This window comes from Molossus molossus, unplaced genomic scaffold, assembly GCF_014108415.1.
Source record: "Molossus molossus isolate mMolMol1 unplaced genomic scaffold, mMolMol1.p scaffold_m16_p_9, whole genome shotgun sequence".
Classification (NCBI taxonomy): Eukaryota; Metazoa; Chordata; class Mammalia; order Chiroptera; family Molossidae; genus Molossus; species Molossus molossus.
Window position 1 is genome coordinate 27,740,421 of NW_023425403.1, and position 20,907 is coordinate 27,761,327.

The 20,907-nt window shown below is 34.9% G+C and overlaps 1 protein-coding gene across 1 annotated transcript in view; it reads left to right on the top strand.

The window, feature by feature from the left end:
• LOC118622328 (A disintegrin and metallopeptidase domain 3-like) overlaps positions 1-20,907 on the top strand; it is a 100,002-nt gene that overhangs the window by 28,875 nt on the left and 50,220 nt on the right. The window contains exons 5-7 of the mRNA XM_036249778.1: positions 4,592-4,668; positions 5,138-5,315; positions 6,777-6,842. Coding sequence (XP_036105671.1) covers positions 4,592-4,668; positions 5,138-5,315; positions 6,777-6,842 — 321 coding nt within the window. The remainder of the gene's footprint in view (positions 1-4,591; positions 4,669-5,137; positions 5,316-6,776; positions 6,843-20,907) is intronic.

Consider the following 20,907-nt stretch of genomic DNA (forward strand, 5'->3'; position numbering starts at 1 on the left):
ATGATACTATAGGTTTAACTTTTTTCATCTCATAGACACATAAACTAATTATAAAAAATCTGCATACCAAAAATTATATAATACTTTTTGCCAACCTGACAAAAAATAGGTATAAATTTGATTCATTCACACTGGATGGCTATTGTGTTGGCTGTTGTCATTTTTTTTTTTATTTGATAATCTAAGGGAAAAGAGGACAGTTCCCCAGACTAAAAATTCTGTGGCACACTGGTTGAAAATCACTGCTATAGGTCAAACAGTGTTGGGGGATCCTGGAGTTTTCAGCCCAGGCAGCATAATGTGACCAGGCATTCAGCTGAGACCAGAAAGCCTACTCCTTAGAAGAAAGGATCTAGAGTAAGGGATATTTTTATCACCTCCATTCTTCACCTCATAGCCTGAAGCCCAGCAATGAAAAAAGTAAGGAGAGTTACCATTAAACTAATTGCTTTCCAGTGCAAAATGCAATACTCTGTAAAGGATAATAACATTGTAGAGGAAGGCAGGAATACATATAAGGGCAGAAATAGATGAGATAGAAGAAGGAAAAAGAATAGAAAAAATTAAAGCCCAGAAATTAGTCCCTTAAAAGGACTGAAATTTAATAACCCTAGTAAGACCTCTTCAAAATAAAAACTAATTTCATCAATATTAGGGATGAAAAGAAATATTGGTCATAAAGAATAATAAATATTTGGGAGTATTATAATAGCTTTATACCAATAAATCTGGTAGTTTAGATAAAATTGAAATTTTTATTTCTCTGGAATATATACTCGGGTATATGAGTAGCAGGCCATATTGTAAGTATATGTTTATATCTTAATAGAAATTATCAAAATAGTTGCCAGAGTGCTTTACTATTTTACATTTCCACTGGCAATATATGAGAGATGAGCGTCTGCATTCTTGCAACTGTTTGATCACTATTCAAGATAAAAAACAAAAACAAAATATTTTTATCTTCTGATAGATGTGTAGTGGAATCTCCTGTGATTCTGATTTGCATTTCCATAATGGCTGATGATGTGAACATATTTTCATGTTCTTAATTGTCCCCTTTTTTGTGAAATATCTATTAAATGTCTTTTGCCAATTTTCTAGTTTGATTGCTTGATTTTTAATTGCTTATTTTTGAGCAATTTATATATTCTAAGTACAGATAATATATTATGCAGATATGTATTGTACCAGATATGTGGTACAGAAATATTTTCTCCCATATTTTAATTTGTCTTTTCATAAGGTCTCTCATTGATCAGAAAGTTTTGCACTGTTCTCTTGACCTCAGTGAGCATATTTATAAGAGCTATTTTAAATTTTCTGTCAGGTAAATCATTAAACTCCATTTAATTAGGAGTCAGTTTTGGAGATTTATCTTATTCCTTTGCTTGAGATATATTTTCCTGATTCTTTGTTTTATTAATGTTCTGTTTTGGTGTCTACTTCACTTTGTGGAAGGACAGAAGAGGATCCCACTAAACATGCTGGAAAGTGATTTGGGGGCTTTTACTAACATTTCTCCTTCTTCAGGGCAAAGCAGGTGTGTTTTTTTCCCCTCCTTTCTCTGTGATGGTCAGGAGAAAGAATCAGTGTCATTTACCATCCCAAGCTGCTGCCTTTGTTCTTTCCCTGACAACTAGATTGTGCCAGACCCAACAGTGCTCCAGGATTGGTGCAACAGATGCTAGTTCTTTGGGCAATTTTGGTGAAGTGGGGACACTGCATGCATGGATAAACTGTTTTCTACCCTAGGAGGAATCAGAGAGTTGGTATTTTTTTATCCACTCACTCTGTGCAGAATTAGGGTGAGAGTGAATCAATGGTGTCTAGTAGCCACCACCTTCATTGTTGCCTGTGTGGCTAGACTGTGCTGAACTCATCAGAGCTCCAAGACTGGTGTACAGATACTATTTCTTTAGGTAATACCTCAGAATCATTAGGACACTGGACTTGTGAACAAACCGCTTTCCTCCCCTGAGTCAAGGTGGGAACTACAGGATTTCTTTCTGATTACAGGGCCGTGTTCTGGGGGCCGTCTCTGGTAAAAGCGTATCCCAAACACCCCTACTGGCTTTGGTAAATCCGATTTTGCACTCTTCCAGGGTGTGCAGGAGGCTTTCAATTAGTTAATGATTTCTCACAATGGGACTTTTTCTGTGAATTGTTTCTGAGTTAGTGTGTTTATTGGGGGATGAGGAAGCCAGGGTTTTCTACTCCACCATCTTTCTGACAAGAATTTAATTTCATTGTTTATTGAAACACATTTTCATAGCTGTTTTAAAATCTTTGCCTGATAATTTCAACACGTGGTCATCACAATATTGGCATCAGTTGGTTGTCTTCTCTCATTTTTGCTTTGATTTTCTTGGTTGTTGGTATAGTGTGTGATTTTAAGTTGCATGCTTCTCGTATAAATCATCTACATTTAAAAGTAGTCATCCAGTTTCAGTGTAGATTTAGTGTGTTCTATTGTTCCAATGACAATTGAGCTTTCTTGAGTTTTTTAATATCATTTTGTTGTGCTTCACTGGAGATCCTGCTGGATTTCTGCTGGTGCACCCCGTAGTGGTAAAAAGTACTTTGCTGGGCCAACTTGTATTGCTAGGTGGAGTTGGGTGATGAACGCATGAGACGGAGAGCATTTCCTCAGGCTGTTCTCCAGCCACTAGATGTCAGTGTGCTTCTTTCTTGATCTCTGCTAGTGTCTCTTGGTTAAGAAAGATCCTAACGAAGGCACTTTTCATTGATTAGAGTTGGAGATGTTGAGAAATCTCTCATGAGGATCATTTTCTCTGACTGGATACAAGGCCAGGAGCTGAGAGTCTGAATTGCTCTCTGATTCTGTGTAGACTTCAAGAAACCTTCTACTCTGTGAAGGGCTTGCAGCGACAATGGCTGCTGGCATCAGTGCAGCTCCAGGTAGCTGAAGCTGTTGCTTGGCATGAAGCAGGATGTGTTCAGCTTCTGTAAGTGGGTGGGAGATAGTGGTTAGGCCCAGTTTTGAGAAAAAGCAAATGGTTACTAATGGAGATGTATCTCTGGGAGTTTAAAATGCATAAACAAATCCATAGGAGGGAATGTGATGTTACTAATGTTTTAATAACACAGGATTAATAAAGGAACAAGATTGATTCTAGGTTTCACTAGACTTTTAAGGGACAAAATGGGAATGAGCACAGAAAGAGAATATTGGGGGGGGGGGGGGACCTGGGAAGACTAATGCTATGTAAGTTCATGGGGATGAGAGTTTGAACTAAGGATGATTAATAAGGTGAAAATTATCTTTTGCATATGGATATTCATTTTTTCTAGCACAATTTGTTGATGAGACTATTCTGAACTCTTAATTCTGTTCCATTGGTCTATATATGTCTCTCCTATTACAGTACCTCATTGTTTTGATTATTGTACTTTATAGTAAATTTTTATAAAAAATTTTAGTCACTTTTAATCAGGTTATATATATTTTATTACTGAGTTGTAATATCTCTTTTATATTTTGGATACAAATTCTTTTAAAAATATATTTACTGTACATAGATACAGAACAAACATAGCTACAGAGCAGACTGATGGCTGCCAGAGGGGAGGGTCTTAGGGGACTGGGTGAAAAAGGTGAATGGATTAAGAAGTACAAATTGGTAGTTACAGAATAATCAGAAGAATGTAGAGTATAGCATAGAAAATATAGTCAATAATATTGCAATAACTATGTATAGTGCCAGGTGAGTACTGAAAATATCAAGTGAAACACATTGTAAAGTATAATCACTATGCTGTACACTGATAGTAATACAAAATAACATTAATATAAACTGTAATAAAAAATAAAATTTAAATTAAAAATAAATAAACAAAATAAAATATATTTATTGTGAATATTTCATCTAGTTCATGGCTTGCCTTTTTATTTTCTCAATAATATCTTTTAAAAAATTAATACATGTTATTTTTTTCCCCAGCAAATTTAGCTTTAAGAAAGATAAAGTAGAAACTTCCCCTGTTCCCTCCCAACTTCTTAGTTACCATATTATTAACATCTTGTATTAGTGTGGTAGTTGGGTTACAATTTGTGAGTCAATATTGATACATAAGTATTAATTACATCTGATAGCATACATTAGGGTTTATTCTTTTTTTTTCTGTTTCTGTTCTGCTTGTTTGTTTATTTTTTAGGTTTAGTTGTTGATAGTTATGTATTTATTGACATTTTACTGTTCATTGTTCATATTTTTTATATTTTCTTCTTAAAGAATTAGTACATTTCATATAATACTGGTTTGATGGTAACAAACTACTTTAGCTTTTTCTTGATTGGGAAGCTCTTTAATATATCCTTCAATTCTAGAAGCTTCTGTCAAAATTATAGAATTTAGCATTATAGCAAGGATCATTTAGGGGGATTCATAGACAGAAGAGTGTTAAGAGGAAGAAATTGTAGGTAGATCAAAAGAAAATGGGATATCTGGTGAATAATATTGGTTACTAAATAAATCTGCACATTTCATAATGTCTAGGAAGGTAGTATAAAACCCAAAACTTTGTTTTCAAGTCATTTATGCATGTACCTTTATATACTTCTATTTAGGGCCATTGCTTTTATCAAGGATATGCCATGGAGACACCAAAATCAGCTGTGACACTTAGTATCTGTTCTGGACTCAGGTAATGGCACTTTCCAGAGATGTGAAAGACTGACAATCTTTTATAACCCTTTAATTTTTAGAAATTCCTTAAAGGATAGAATGAAAACAAAGAAAATACAGGTCTTGATTATGTTTCTTCTCATACTTCCTTTTCCTCATCCTCCTCTTAAAAATATATGTATATTTTGTCTCTATCCTAGGCTTGCAGTTATAAAATTTATTCAGAAAAAATCCACTAGTATAAAGAATATTCATATTTATTAGCCACACTAGGACCACAGTGACTCAAAAATGCCATAATAGACAAAAGATATAAAATTGGGTTGAAAGTTAATTTGAGTAAAATTGGGTGATTTTTAGATTAAATTAGTCCATAAAGTCCACTATCAAATTTCTATAAAATGTTTTTATTCAGTATTGATTTATGTTTCTCAGTGGGAAATCTCTATTAACTACTGTTATGTCTTTTTATGCATTTAATTATTCAGAGGATTATTGCAGTTGGAGAATGTCAGTTATGGAATTGAACCATTGGAATCTGCAGCTACATATGAGCATATGCTTTATCAAATAAAGAATAATAAAGCTGATTTTCCCCCCTTACAAGAAAGTTATCCTATGATTCAATTGGGAGATCAGCCCTACAAGATTCTTGTGAAGTCACAAGTAAGCAACCATTTTCTGAAATCTTCATTTTTGCTACTTTTGATAAACTCATTCACATAGAAATTTGTTACATTTGGAAAAAAATTTAAACTGATATTAATTAGAGTAAAGCCTACTCTTGTAAGAAAGGTTTGAATTGAAAGAACTGCATGTGTTCTAAAATAAAAACAATAACTAGAAAGGCATAAACATGGCCAATATGAATGAATATAAATATAAACGAATAAGAAAATCCAAAATCCAAAGTGAATGAAAACCAATGTTGATATATTTTATATTTGCATGCTGACTCTTAGGTGCCTCATATTGTTTTAACAGCTTTGCATATAGTCCTTCTTTCCAATTCTTCCATTACCAAATAGTAGGCAAGATGTGAAACAATTGGCACTTATTAATTTTTGGTAAAATGCAGAATGATCAAATAACCAGCAAAAATCTGGCACTTTCCTACCACTTTACACAACCCACAATTACTGTATGATTTAGGTATTTCATTTCTAAGTATCAAGAAAAATGAAAAAAACACACACACACACACGCAAAGACCTGTATATTAATAGTTATAAGATTTATTTATAATAGCTAAAATGTCTACATAGGCCAAATGAATAATAGATATAAACAATTTTCAATGTATATCTTCAATGGCACACTAGTTAGAAAAAAACAAATGAATTACTAATAATCCCAATAACACATATGAATGCTGAATGAAAGAAGCCAGATTGAAATGAGTACATACCATATGACTCCATTTATACAAAATTCTAGAATAGATAATTTTAACCTATGTTGAAAAAAAAAATCAGATAATTGGTTGCCTTGAGCTATGTAGGTTATAGACTTGGAAGACGGTAATGGGAACATTCTTTGTCTTATTTATGGAAATGGTTACATGGCTTTATACATTAATACCAGTACATATAACTGTATACTTAAAATGATGCATTTTATTGCATGTAAGCCACAATAAAATTAATATAAAATAAAAGCATAAAAATAATGAGAGAACAGAAGCAGTTCTTGGGAGAAAGTTGACGGAAGTTTGTTAGCTTGCAGGTTGGAGGAGGATCCTCAAGAAAAATTTTGAGAGGAAGGAAATATGCTTCTCCCTCAGTGGAGTAATTTTGTTTTTTTTGAGGATTCTAATGGTCAAAAATATAAAGTAAAAATTCTGATTTGTTTCTAAAATATTTATTTGGAATCTCACCTGCCTATTTACTCAGTTTGCATCCACCCTCTTATTTTCCTATTATCTGTATCTTTATGTCTGTCTGTCTGTCTGTCTGTCTATCTATCTATCTATCTATCTATCATCTATCTATCTATCTATCTATCCATCCATCCATCCACCCATCCATCTATCTTACCTCTCTGTGTGTACATATAAAATGTCCATAATTACAAACAATATAAGAATTTTTAAAATGTTTTATTTAATTCATGGCCTCTATTTCACAGACAAAACCAGATGTTGAACAATTGAGAAAAACTCTGAAAATACAAATCATTATGGATAAAGCCTTGGTATGCATTATTAATACATTTCATTTTATCTTTGTGTTTAAATACAAAGGAAATAAGAAAAAGAAACATCCTTTCTTTGCAGTACAGCTATATTTTACTGTGTTCAAAATATGTATCTCAGTACAGCAGGGCATAAAGAAATGTCAACAGCTTCTTCATTAAAGCAGGGGGAACAGTATTGATGATATTGATACTTTAATCAGTATGGAATTCTAGTAACAATGCATAATTTTGTATGTATGGAAGGCTTCTACTACATTGTAACCTATTGGATTATAACTAGCTGCAGATATTTCTGAATCCACCCCAAATTTTGGTGAAATTTTTTTTCTTAAAATGATTACCATTTTAAAACAAATTACTTCATTTATTACTCAATTGGTGATCCTTGTTATTGAGTATTTTATTTTATAAGATTATTTTATGCTTTATAAACACTTGAGTTTCCTGGTGGAAGCTCTATATTTTAATAATAATGAATAAGAATATTCATTTAATTATGGAACTTAAAATATTTTTATTAATTTGTTTTTGTTACAGATGTTTCTCCTTTTCCCCCAGACACCCTCCTCACTATCCCCTCACCCCCGGGCTCCCAGCCAAGCATTATTGTCTATGTCCATTGGTTATGCATCCATGTATATAAATTCTTTGGTTTATCTCATTCCTCCCCTCCACCCCCACCTCTGAAGTTTGTCAGTCTGAACCATATTCCTGTCTATGTCTCTGGGTCTATTTAGTTTATCAGCTTCTTTTTTCGTTCATTATATTGGATAGGAAGTTAAAAAGTCTTATTTCAGTGTCTGTTATCACTGATATTTTTCCATGAGGTCTCTCAGTGACTGCCATAATGTTCTAAATTTAGCTCATAAAAGGCAATATTTATATTTTTAAATGAGTTTTAATGAAAACAATAACAGGAAAGAATAGACAAAATAATACAGAAAAATAAATATAATTTTATTTTCCAGGAGATATATTTTATGTACATATTTTTCTGTTTTTAATAATATACAAACATATCTGTGTATATTCATGAACCTTTGTTTTATACATGCTGTTTTGTAAACTATTTTATGCTGTATCGCATATTAATTATTTCAATTTAATCTTAATGCTTACATATTGTCCAATTAATACATTTAATATAATTTAATCTATTTTACTAGCTAATGGCCTTTGGAGGCATTTAGATTTTTATTGTTGTTGTTACATGGGAATAGTACTATTTAGCCCTAAACCAGGATCATAAGCATTGGAATTATGTTATATCACAGCCATCCCCATGAGGTTGTTAAAATGAAATCTAGACAGCTTACTTTCCTCTCTCCAGTTAGCTATATAACTTCTTACTATTCCAATAACAACAGAAAGCATTTTCAATGCAACATAATTGTGCATAAAAAACCTCCGAAGTTTTTTTTTTTTAAATAGTATCCCTCTTTTTGTGTTCAGCTTATCTGTCTTAAATTTTAAAGTATGACTCTGAAAAACAGCATACTGATGGGTATCTTTTCTCTATCCCATCAGATAATCCCTCCCTTTTCATTAAAAGGTTTAGTTGATTTATGTTTATCAAAAGTGCTGATGCCCTGGCCAGTTTGGCTCAGCGGTTGAGCGTGGGTCTGCGGACAAGAGAGTCCTGGGTTCAGTTCCCGTAGGGGCACGTATCACCAAAAAAAAAAAAAAAAAAAAAGGTGCTGATAACTATGGATATAGATGAAGTGTACTACTCTGCTATTAATATTCTATTTGTTCCATCAATGAAGTGCTGCTTTGGTCCTCCTTGCTACACTTGGATCAGTGGTTAATTTTAGTATTTCTTTTTGTCTCATATTGTTGGGGTTTTTTTTGTCATAGCTTTTTATTCCTTCCCCTTTATTTCAGTGGTTTCTCTAGAGGTTCCAATTAGCATTCCTTAATTATCATGATCTAGAATTAATGTTACATCCCTTCATATATAATATAAGAACCTTATATCAGTAAAATTTCATTTAACACCTTTGCAATGTTGTTTTATTTCACTCCTCCAAGTGTTATATACCACAGTATAAATTATTTTTAATTTTCAATTGTTATATAAGGAATTTAAGGAAAGAAAAAATATATTTCATTGTTTTCACATATTTACCATTTCCCAAACTCTCTATTTTTCTCTCTGTTTCTGATATTTCTGTTTAGCCTGTTGAATTTTCTTCCGCTTTTGTTCATCTAAGTTATCTTTATTTCATCTTCACTTGTAAATATTTTAATATATTATTTGAAAATATTTTCAAACTTTCAAAAAAGTTGCAAGAATGAGAATAATACAAAGAAACACCTATATTCTCTTTACTTAGATTTACAAATGTTGTATCATATTATCACTTGTCCTCTCTTTTTGCTTGAGTGTAAGTTGTAAATTGCATCATGGAGCCTTTTTCCCCAGCATGAATTAATGTAGAATAAGAGCATTATCTTACATAACCACAATAGAGTTATCCATCTAAGTAAAAATAACATTATCAAAATACTTTTGAAAAAATTTCTTTATTGATTTTTAGAGAGAGAGGAAGGGAGAGAGAGAGAGCGAGAGTTAGAAACATCAATGAGAAAATCATCAACTGGCTGCCTCCTGCATGCACCTCATTGGGGATTTGGCCCACATTCCTGGGCTTGTGCCCTGACTGAAAATCAAATCGGCAACCTCTTGATGCATGGGTCAATGCTTAACTGCTGAGCCACACTGGCCAGGCTCAAAATACTTTTTATAAAGTCTAAAATAACTTAGCTATATTGTGGTGAACAATGTTGTCCACGTGATACTATGTTTGATATCCAAAAAAAAAATCTTTTTGATTTAATATGAGTCAATAATTATAAAACTTTCATGTAATTTGAAAAGTATACATTTCCCGTTGGTTAATATAAGCTTTTATATATGTATGTTATCTTCAAAGTTTGCTTGAGTTTTTCAATTACAGTTAACATACAATTTTATATTATTTTTAGGCATATAGCATAATTATTAGACATTTACATAACTTAACAAATGATCCCCCAATAAGTCTAGTACTATACATTATTATTACAATATTATTGACTGTATTCCCTATGTCAGTCAATGGTTATTGATGACAATTCAATGCCAACAGGAATTCTAATTTGGGGTGCAGTGAAGAAGAAAACTGTATTCAGTGCCAAACAGCTTAATTGTGATACATCACGGCTGTGAAAACAGCATGGCAGTGAGACAGCCCTGGTGCCAGGCAGCCTTTGGGGCCTGGCCCCTCCCCAGCTAGACAGCTCTGATTTGTTTTGCTCCTCCACGGGCTGCTCTCTGCTCTGCTCCTTACCAGTCTGCTTTGCACTGTGCTCATCTGCTCCATTGTGCTTTGGTCTGCTCAGTTCTGTGCCAGTCTGTCTGGACTGTGCTGGTCTGCTCTGCTCTGCTCTGTTACAGCAAGACATCTTAGATTTTTCAGCTCAACCAGGGAAATGCAGCCTTCAGTGGAAAAGGAAAGTGTGCTGACCCATCCAGAAGGGAGCTGGTTTTTGTAGGCAGAAATCCCTGCCCATCCCTAATTTTTCCATCTCATGCAAATGAGGACTCCAAATCCTTGCAATTTGATTGTTCCAAAAGCATTGTCCTGATTGATCAGCATAGAGCCACTCTGGTTTGTTGGAACTTACAGCTCTGATTGGATAATAAAAGCCTCAGTCCTATTGGTTGACAGGATTCCAGGAATTCCATTATAAGGGCCAGCTCAGATGGCAGAATTAGAGAGTAGTCAGGCAGTTCAGGCTTTTCTCTGAAGCGCAATTTGCATGAGAGACCCTGTGTGGAAATGGCTGCTAGGTTCTACTTTTTAAAAGTTGAGCTTAGCCCGGCCAGTGTGGGCTTGGTGGTTGAGTGTTGACCATGCACCAAGAGGTGACCAGTTTGATTACCACTCAGGGGACATGCCCAGGTTGTGGGCCAAATCCCCAGTGGGGAGCATGTAGGAGGCAGCCAATCGATGATCTCTCTTATTGATGTTTCTCTCTCCCTCTCTCTCTAAAATAAATAAAGAAAAAATAATTTAAAGAATAAAATAAAATTTGAGCCCATTTAGCCACCAGGAGCCCTTTTTAGTAGGTATCCTCTTTCTTAAGGTTCACACCTATGCACTACTTTATATTCCTTTGATAGTATTTTCTTTTTTTTTTAATCCTCACCTGAGGACATTTTTCCATTTTTTTGTACAGATAGAGTGGAAGAGAGAGAGAGGAAGAGAGGGAGAGAGGGAAACATCGATGTGAAAGGGACACATCGAGTGGCTGCCACCCACACGACCAACCAGGGCCGGGGACAAACTGCAACCGAGGTACATGACCTTAGCGGGAACCGAACCCGGGTCTCTCTAGACCGCGGGCCGACACTCTAACCGCTGAGCCGAACCGGCCAGGGCTCCTTTGATAGTATTTTCAACCAGCAATTTGTACATCTTAATCCCAACCCCCTTTTTACTCATTTCCCCACCTCTCTCCCAGTTGGCAACCATCAATTTGTTCTCTGTATCTACAAATTTGTTTCTGTTTTGTTTGTTCGTTTAATTATTTTTTAGATTCCACATGTAAGTGAAATCAAATGGTATTTGTATTTGTCTGACTTATTTCACTTATATTTTTTAGTTTTATTTATTAAAAAAATTTATTGTTGACATTTCTTGCAAGTGTCTCCCTTTCCCACCCCACTTTTCCCACCTCCACCCACTCCCAGATCCCCCTCCTGTGGCCTTCACCAAATTTATTTGTGTTCATGGAATATGCATCAATGTTCTTTAGCTAATCCCTTCACTTTCTTTATCCAGTCATCCAACCCCCATCTTTTTGGGCACCAGCCAGTCCAGTCTCCATATTACTCTCTAGGTCCATGCATGTTGTAGCAAATGGCAAGATTCCATTTTTTATGGCTGAGTAATATTCCATTATATATATGTACCATATCTTTAACCGTCCATCTATCAATGGACACTAAGGTTGGTTCCATATCTTGGATATTGTAAGTAATGATGAAATAAACATAAGCATGCGAGTATCTTTTCAAATTGCTGTTTTGGATTTCTTTGGATAAATATACCCAGGAGTGGAATTGATGGCTCATATGGTAGTTCTAGTATTTTATTTTATTTATTTTGTCAATAAACTTATTGGGGTGACATTGGTTAATAAAATTATATAGGTTTTAGGTGTACAACTCTATGATACATTTTCTGTACATTGCATTGTGTGCCCACCACCCAAAGTCAAATCTTCTTCAGTCACTCTATATTTGAGCCCCTTTACTCTATATCCCTTCCCTGTGATAACCACCATACTGTTGTCTGTGTCCATGAATTTTTGTTTGTTTTTCTTGTTTGTTCATTTGTTGCTTTCAGTTTTATATTCCACAGATGAGTGAAATGACATGGTTCTTTTTCATTGTGAGTTATTTCACTTAGCATGATATTCTCAAGATTGATTTAATTTTTTGAGGAAACTCCAGACTGTTTTCCATAGTGGCTATTCATCTGTTGATGATAGCCATTCTGAGTTAATATCTCATTATGATTTTAATTTGCATTTCTCTGATGATTAGTGACTGAGTATCTTTTCATGTGTCTATGGGCCATCTGTATATCTCCTTTGGAGAAGTGTCTATTCAGGTCCTGTGCCCATTTTTAAATAGGATTTTTTTTCTGTTAAATTGTATGACTTTACATACCATATCACTGGTGAATGTTTTCTTACATTCAGAAGGTTGATTTTCATATTTTTTATGGCTTCCTTTGTCGTGCAAAAGTTCTTTAGTTTGATACGGTCCCATTTATTTATTTTGTCTTTTGTTTCTCTTCCCTGAGGGGGCGTATAAAAAAATATTATGAAGAATGATGTCAAAGAGTTTACTGCCTATGTTTTCTAGGATTTTTAAGTTTGGGGGTCTCAAATTTCAGTCTTTAATTCATTTTGAGTTTATTCTTGTACACATATAAGAAAGTGATCCTGTTTCATTGTTCTCATGTATCTGTCCATTTTTCCCAGATCATTTATTTAAGAGAATTTTTACCCCATTGTATGTTCTTGCCACATTAGTCATAAACTAATTAACCATATAGGTATGGATTTTATTTTTGGGATCTCTATTCTGTTTCATTAATCTACATGTAATGGTGTACCATGATGTTTGTATTAAGGTAACCTTGGAGAGTAGTTTAATATCAGGTAGCATGATACCTACAACTTTGTTTGTTCTTAAGGTTGCTTTGGCTATTGTCTTTTTGGCTTCATATACATTTTGGAATTATTCTAGTCATGTGAAAATGCCATTGGTATTTTTGTAGGAACTGCATTGAATTTTTAGATTGCTGTGGGTAGTATGGACATTTTAAGATATTGATTCTTTCAATGCATAAACACAGTGTATCCTTCTAGTTATTTGTACCTTCTTCAATTTCTTTCTTTAATATAACATAGTTTTCAGAGTACAGGTGTTTCACCTCCTTGGTTAAATTTATTTCCAAGATACTTTACTCTTTTTGATGCAATTGTAAATGGGATTGTTTTCTTAACTTTTCTTTATGTTAGTTTGTTATTGGGGTATAATAATACAATTGATATTTGTATATCAATTTTGTATTTTTATGCTGTACAGAATTTATTAGTTTTAATATTTTTTGGTGGATTCTTTAGGGTTCTCTGTATATAGTATTATGTCATCTGCAAATAATGACAGTTTTACTTCTTTCTTGAAATTTGGGTGACTTTTATTTCTTTTTCTTGTCTGATTGCTGTGGCCAGGTTTTCTAATACTATGTTGAATAAAAGAGGTGAAAGTGGACAATCTTTTTGTGTTTCTAATCTTAAAGAAAAAGATTTCAGCTTGTCATGGTTGAGTATGATGTTAATTGTGGATTTGTCATATATGGCCTTTATTATGTTGAGGTATATTTTCTCTGTCTCCACTATACTGAGATTTTTTTTCATAAACGAATGTTGGATTTTATAAAATGCTTTTTCATTTATTGATATGATTATATAATTTTTATCTTTCATTTTCTTTATGTGGTGTATCATGTTAATGGATTTGCAAATATTGATACAGCCTTGCATCCCATGAAAAAAACCCCATTTGATTATGGTGTCTGATCTTTTCAATGTATTGCTAAATTTGTTTTGTTAATATTTTGTCGAGGAATTTTACATAGATGTTCAGGGATAATAATCTGTAATTTTCTCTCTCTCTTCCTTTTTTTTTGTACTGTCTTCAGTTTTGTTGTCAAGCTAATGCTGGCCTTGTAAAATGATTTTGGGAGACTTCTCTCCTTTTTTTTTAAAATAATTTGAGAAGACTAGGCATTAATTATTTGAATGTTTGGTAAACTCACCTGTGAATCCATCTGGTCCAGGGCTTTTGCTTGTTGATATTTTTTATTGCTGATTTTATTTTGTTAGTAGTTATTTGTTCAGGTTTTATTTTTCTTTCTGATTCAGTCTTGGAAGATTGTATGTTTCTAGGAATTTGTCTGTTCCTGCCAGGTTGTTTAGTTTATTGGCATATAATTATTCATACTATTTTTATTTAATCTTTTGTATTTCTGTGGTGTCAGTTATCACTTCTCTTTCATTTCTGATTTTATTTATTTGAAACTTCTCTTTTTTCCTTGATGATTCTGGAAAAATGTCTATCAATTTTGTTTATCTTTTCAAAGACCCTGCATTTGGTTTCATTGATCATTCCTATTGTTTTTGTTCAGACTATACATTGTTTATTTTCACTGTGATCTTTATTTTTTTTTCTTATTTCTACCCAACTTGGACTCTGTTCTTTTTCTAGTTTCTTTAAGTGTAGTTATATTGTTTATTTGAGATTGAGATTCTTTTTTTTTTTTTTTTACAGATGTTCCCCCCCTCCCCGCATTAATCCCCTCCTCCTCACTCCCACTTCCCCTCATGGGAAGAGATAAACCAAAGAACTTATATGCATATGTGCATAACCAATGGGCACAGACAGTAGTTTATTTGTGATTATTGATTCGTGAGTTATGCCTCTATTGTTATAAATTTCTCTCCTAGAACAACTTTGGCTCTGTACCATAGTTTTGGGGTCATTGTGTTTTAATTTTCATTTATGTCAAGGTATATTTGATATATATTTTTTTATCTCATTGTTAAGCCATTCATTGTTTAGTAGCATGTTATTTATCCTTTATGTATTATGTTTTTTCTGTTTCCTTCTGGTAACTAATTTTTAGTTTCATAGAGTTATTATTGGAGAAGATGCTTGATATGATTTTAATCATCTCAATATTTAAAGTCTATTTTATCTGATATAAGTACTGTTATTACAGCTTTTAAAATTTTTTCTTTTGCATGAAAAAAAATTTTTTTTAAAGGTAACTCCTTTTATTATTATTTTTCTTTTTCTTTTCTTTTTTTTTTTTTTACTTCTTTTTTATCCTCACCCGAGGACATTTTTCCATTTTTGTTGATTGTTTCTTTTGCTGTGCAGAAGCTTTTTAGTTTGATGTAGTCCCATGTGTTCATTTTTTCCTTTGTTTCTGTTGCCTTAGTTGATGTATCAGTGAAAATTCTGCTGCATATGATGTCTGAAATTTTGTTGCCTACATTTTCTTCTAGAATTTTTATGGATTCACGGGTCACATTTAAGTCTTTTATCCATTTTGAGTTTATTTTTGTGTAATGGTATAAGTTGATGTTCTAGCTTAATTTTTTTGCATGTAGTTGTCCAATTTTCCCCACGGCATTTATTTTTTTATTATTATTTATTACTATTATTTTTTGTGGTACGTGCCCCTAGCGGAAACTGAACCCGGGCCTCTCTGGTCCTTAGGCTGACGCTCAACCGCTGAGCCAAACTGCCCAGGGCGCAACACCATTTTTTAAAGAGGCTGTCTTTACTCCACTGTATGCTCTTGCCACCTTTCTCAAATATTAATTGAGCATATTGCCTTGGGTCCATTTCTGGGTTTTCAGTTCTGTTCCACTGGTCTATATACCTGTTCTTGTGCCAGTACCAGGCTTTTTTGATTACACTCACTTTGTAGTATAACCTGATATCTGGTATTGTGATCCCACCTAATTTGTCCTTCTTTTTCAAAATTGCTGTGGCTATTCGGGGACTTTTTGAAAATATTTGAAATTTTGAAGTATTTGTTCTAGTACTGTAGAATATGTCGTTGGTATTTTGATGGGGATTGCATTGGATCTATAGATTGCTTTGGGTAGTATGGACATTTTAATGATGTTAATTCTTCCAATCCATGAACAGGGTATGTGCTTCCACTTTTTATATCTTCCTCTATTTCTTTTTTCAATGTCCTGTAGTTTCTAGCAAATAGGTCCTTTACTTCTTTGGTTAAGTTTATTCCTAGGTATCTTAATTTTTTTGGTGTGATGGTAAATGGGATTGTTTTTTCAGTTTCTCTTTCTGTGAGTTCATCATTGGTGTACAAGAATGCTGTCGATTTCTTGACGTTAATTTTGTATCCTGCTACTTTGCCAAATTCATTTATTAAGTCTAGTAGATTTTGATGGAGTCTTTAGGGTTTTCTATGTATAATATCATGTCATCTGCAAATAATGACAGTTTCACTTCCTCCTTTCCAATTTGGATCCCTTTTATTTTTTCCTCATGTCTGATTGCTGTGGCTAAGACTTCCAGTACTATATTAAACAAGGGTGGCAAAAGTGGACACCCCTGTCTTGTTCTTGTTCTTAATGGAAATGTTTTTAGTTTCTGCCCATTGAGTATGATGTTGGCTGTAGGTCTTTCATACATGGCCTTTATTATGTTGAGATATGATCCCTCTATTTCCACATTGCTGAGTGTTTTTATCAGAAATGAATGCTGGATTTTGTCGAATGCTTTTTCAGCATCCATTGATATGATCATGTGGTTTTTATTGTTCATTTTGTTTATGTGGTGTATCACATTTATTGATTTTCGAATATTGTGCCAGCCTTGCATCCCTGGAATGAATCTCACTTGGTCATGGTTAATAATTTTTTTGATGTATTGCTGGATCCGATTTGCTAGTATTTTGTTCAGGACTTTGGCGTCTATGTTCATCAGGGATATTGGCCTGTAGTTTTCTTTCTTTGTAGTGTCATTTTCTGGTTTTGGAATTAGAATTATGCTGGCCTCATAGAACGTATTTGGAAGTCTTCCTTCTTCTTGAAGTTTTTGAGAAAGTTTGAGGAGAATGGGTGTTAGTTCTTTTTTGAATGTTTGGTAAAACTCTCCCGTGAAGCCATCTGGGCCTGGGCTTTTGTTTGCCGGTAGAGTCTTGATTACCTCTTCAATTTCCTTAGTTGTTATTGGTCTGTTCAAGTTTTCTATCTCTTCCCGGTCTAGTTTTGGGAGACTGTTTCTAGAAATTTGTCCATTTCGCTTAGATTGTCGAATTTGTTGCCATATAGTTGTTCATACTAGCTGTTAACGATCTTTTGTATTTCTGTGGTGTTGGTTGTTACTTCCCCTCTTTTATTTCTGATTTTGTGTATTTGGGTTCTCTCTCTTTGTTTCTTGGTGAGTCTAGCTAAGGGTCCATGGATCTTGTTTATCTTTTCAAAAAACCAGCTCTTTGTTTCATTGATCCTTTGAATTGTTTTTTTGGTCTCTATGTCATTTATTTCTGCTCTGATCTTTACTATTTCCTTCCTTCTACTTGCTTTGGGGTTTTCTTTTTGATTGCTTTCTAATTCTTTGAATTGTGAGGTTAGACAGTCAATTAGAAATTTTTCTTGTTTCTTGAGGTAGGCCTGTAGTGCTATGAACTTCCCTCTCAGAACTGCTTTCGCTGCATCCCATAGATTTTGTGTTGTTGTGTGTTCATTTTCATTGGTTTCCAGGAAATTTTTAATTTCTTCCTTGATCTCCTCCGTAACCCATTCATTGTTTAATAACATGCTATTTAGCCTCCATGTGTTGAAATGTCTTTGCATGTTCTTGTTGCAATTGGTTTCTAGTTTCATGCCATTGTGATCTGAGAAGATGCTTGATATGATTTCAACCTTCTTGAACTTGTAGAGATTTAGTTTGTGTCCTATCATGTGGTCTATCTTTCAAAATGTCCCATGTGCACTTGAGAAGAATGTGTATTCTGTAGTTTTGGGGTGTAATTCTCTGTAGATATCTATTAAATCCATTTAGTCTATTGCTTCATTTAAAGTCTTTTTTTCCTTGCCAAGTTTTTATCTAGAGGATCTATCTATTGCTGTCAACAGGGTGTTGAAGTCCCCTGCTATGATTGTATTGCTGTCGATTTCTCCTCTGAAATCCTCCAGAAGATTTTTAATATATTTTGTTGCTCCTATATTGGGTGCATATATGTTTATCAAAGTTATATCTTCCTGTTGGATAGATCCTTTCAATATTATGTAGTGGCCTTCTTTTTCTCTAGTTATGGCCTTCCTTTTGAAATCTATTTTATGAGATATGAGTATTGCTACCCCTGACCCGTCCCGCAGGTTGAGCAACGAGGACTCTAGAGGGGGAGTGAGGATGAGGAGGGACAAGAGACACGAGAAATGGAGACAAGACAGGGCTCTGATCAAGTCTCGTTTATTCAGGGGTAATTCACACAATATATAGGGCAAGAAGCACCTGTTGCCAAGCACCGGGCTTGCTGGAAGCAATTCCAAGAAATACTACAAAAGGAACAAAAGTTCAGCAAGGACTGGATTGTTGAGCAAATGGTTACTTAAAGAAATGCAAAATGCAGAGATAAAGAAATGCAGAATGCAGAGATATCCTGCCTTGGGGCAGGCGATGGCAGAGCAGATTTTAACAAAATGGATGCCATGCAAATAGTCTCCCACATACCCCAGCTTTTTTTTTGCTTTCCATTTGCTTGGAAAATTTTTTTCCATCCCTTCACTTTCAACCTATGTGAGTCTTTTGTTGTGCCGTGGGTCTCTTGTAAACAACATATAGATGAGTCATGCTTTCTTATCTAATCAGCTACTCTGTGTCTTTTTATGGGAGCATTCAAACCATTTACATTTAAGGTGGTTATTGATATGTACTTCTTTATTGCCATTTTTGCTTAGTGTGGTTTTATTTTTCTTCCCATTTCTCCTGCTAATTACAGCAGTCCTTTTAACAGTTCTTGCAGTGCTGGTTTGGTGCTAATGTATTCCCTTAGCCGTTTTTTGTTTTTGTTTTGTTTTTTTGTCTAGGAAGCTCTTTATTTGACCTTCTATTTTGAATGATAGCCTTGTTGGGTAGAGTAGTCTTGGATTCAGATTCTTGTTTTTCATGACCTTGATTACCTCATGCCATTCCCTTCTGGCCTGTAGTGTTTCTTGTGAGAAGTCAGCTGAGAGCCTTATGGGGTTTCCTTTGTAAGTAACCTGTTTCTTATCTCTTGCTGCTTTTAGGATTCTCTCTTTGTCTTTAGTTTTTGGCATTTTAATTAGTATGTGTCTTGGTGTGGGCCTGCTTGGGTTCTTCCTACTTGGGACTCTCTGTGCTTCTTGAACTTGAATGCCTTCTTCCTTCACCAAATTAGGGAAGTTTTCTGTCACTATTCTTTTGAACATATTCTCTATCCCTTGCTCATTTTCTTCCTCTTCGGGGACTCTATGATGCGAATATTATTATGTTTCCAGTTGTCCCACAGTTCTCTTAAGCTGTCTTCCTGTTTTTTTAATCGTTTTTTCCTTTTGTTTTTCTGATTGGTTGATTTTTTTCTACCTTGTCTTCTAATTCACTGACCCAGTCCTCAGATTCCTCTCCTCTGCTTTTTAAACCTTCCAATGTGTTTTCATTTCTGATATGTCATTTTTTATCTCTTCTTGATGGTTTTTTAATTTCCAATTGGCTTATTTTTAGTGTCTCTATGTCCTTACTCATGCTGTTGTCCCTTTTCAAGATCATAGTTCTGAATTCTAGCTCTGTTAGAGCTAATTGCTCCACATTGATATCATCTTCGGTGAAGGTCTCTTGCTCTTTCATTTGGCTTCTGTTTCTGTGTTTCACCATTTTGGCTATCACAGTGGGTTTTGGAGCCTGTCAAGTTTTCCCTGTAGGTGTTAGTGTTCTGCTGTTTGTGGCTCCCTCTTCTGGGTTTAGATGAGTGAGGGAGGAGCCATGTGAAACTCCACTGTCAAGCCTTACTTTCCTGGTTAGAGTTGCTTGCCCAGGAAAGGTACTGTTATCCTGTAGCTTTCTGCCTGGAGGCTAGCAGTCCAGGTTATTTGATGAGTTTTGGGTTGTCAGTTGATTGAAAAACTCCCTCAGGTGTTCAGCATAAGGGGATTTCACGAGGGTGGGGCAGATGCTGGTTGTTAATGAGCTTTAATTAGCACTACAATGACCGACAGGGTGGGGTTGGATCTCCAAGGGAGGGGCTGCCGCCTCTCCCCAGAGCCCTGGGAAGGAGCAATATGGCCACTGTCCTGTGAAGCTGCCACTCAGCAAAAGCTCTGAGTGCCCTCCAGATCCTGAGTGTCCCCACACAGTTCCAGTCCAGTCTGCCCTCCCTCTGCTGGAGCCAAAGGTGAGTGGCTGTGGCTTTTTTAGCCTCTGTCCTGGCTCTGTGCTGTGGAGCCGCCTGGGAGTGTAACCCGAGGGCGCTGCTCCCAGCTGAGGCTGCTTCCGAGCTGCTGACTGTGGCCTCCCAGCCCCCGTCTCACGCCTTCGAAAGCCTACCAGGATTGAGTCAGTGTCCCTGGTTATATGGTTCTCCAAGCTTTTCTGTTGCTTTTTCCCGTCGATTTGTCTGTGTTATAGTTGTAATTCCAGTTTGGTTCTGGGAGATGGTCTGTGTAGATTCCGTTCACTCCACCGACATTTTGGAATCGTCAGAAAGCTGTTTTTAGCTCTCTATTTTAAGTTGATGGTTGCTTAAATTAGAACACATCCTAAAGTCTCTACAATTTTTACTCACCTCTCTATGTTTGTCTTTATTTATTTTTTACTTCTTTTGTGCATGTGTGTCTGTGTGTACCCTTCAATTTCCTCTTGTGATTAAACATGATCTTCCTATTTTTGCTTTTAACTTTTGTTCTAGATTTATCCTTGGTTGAACCACTGCCTTTT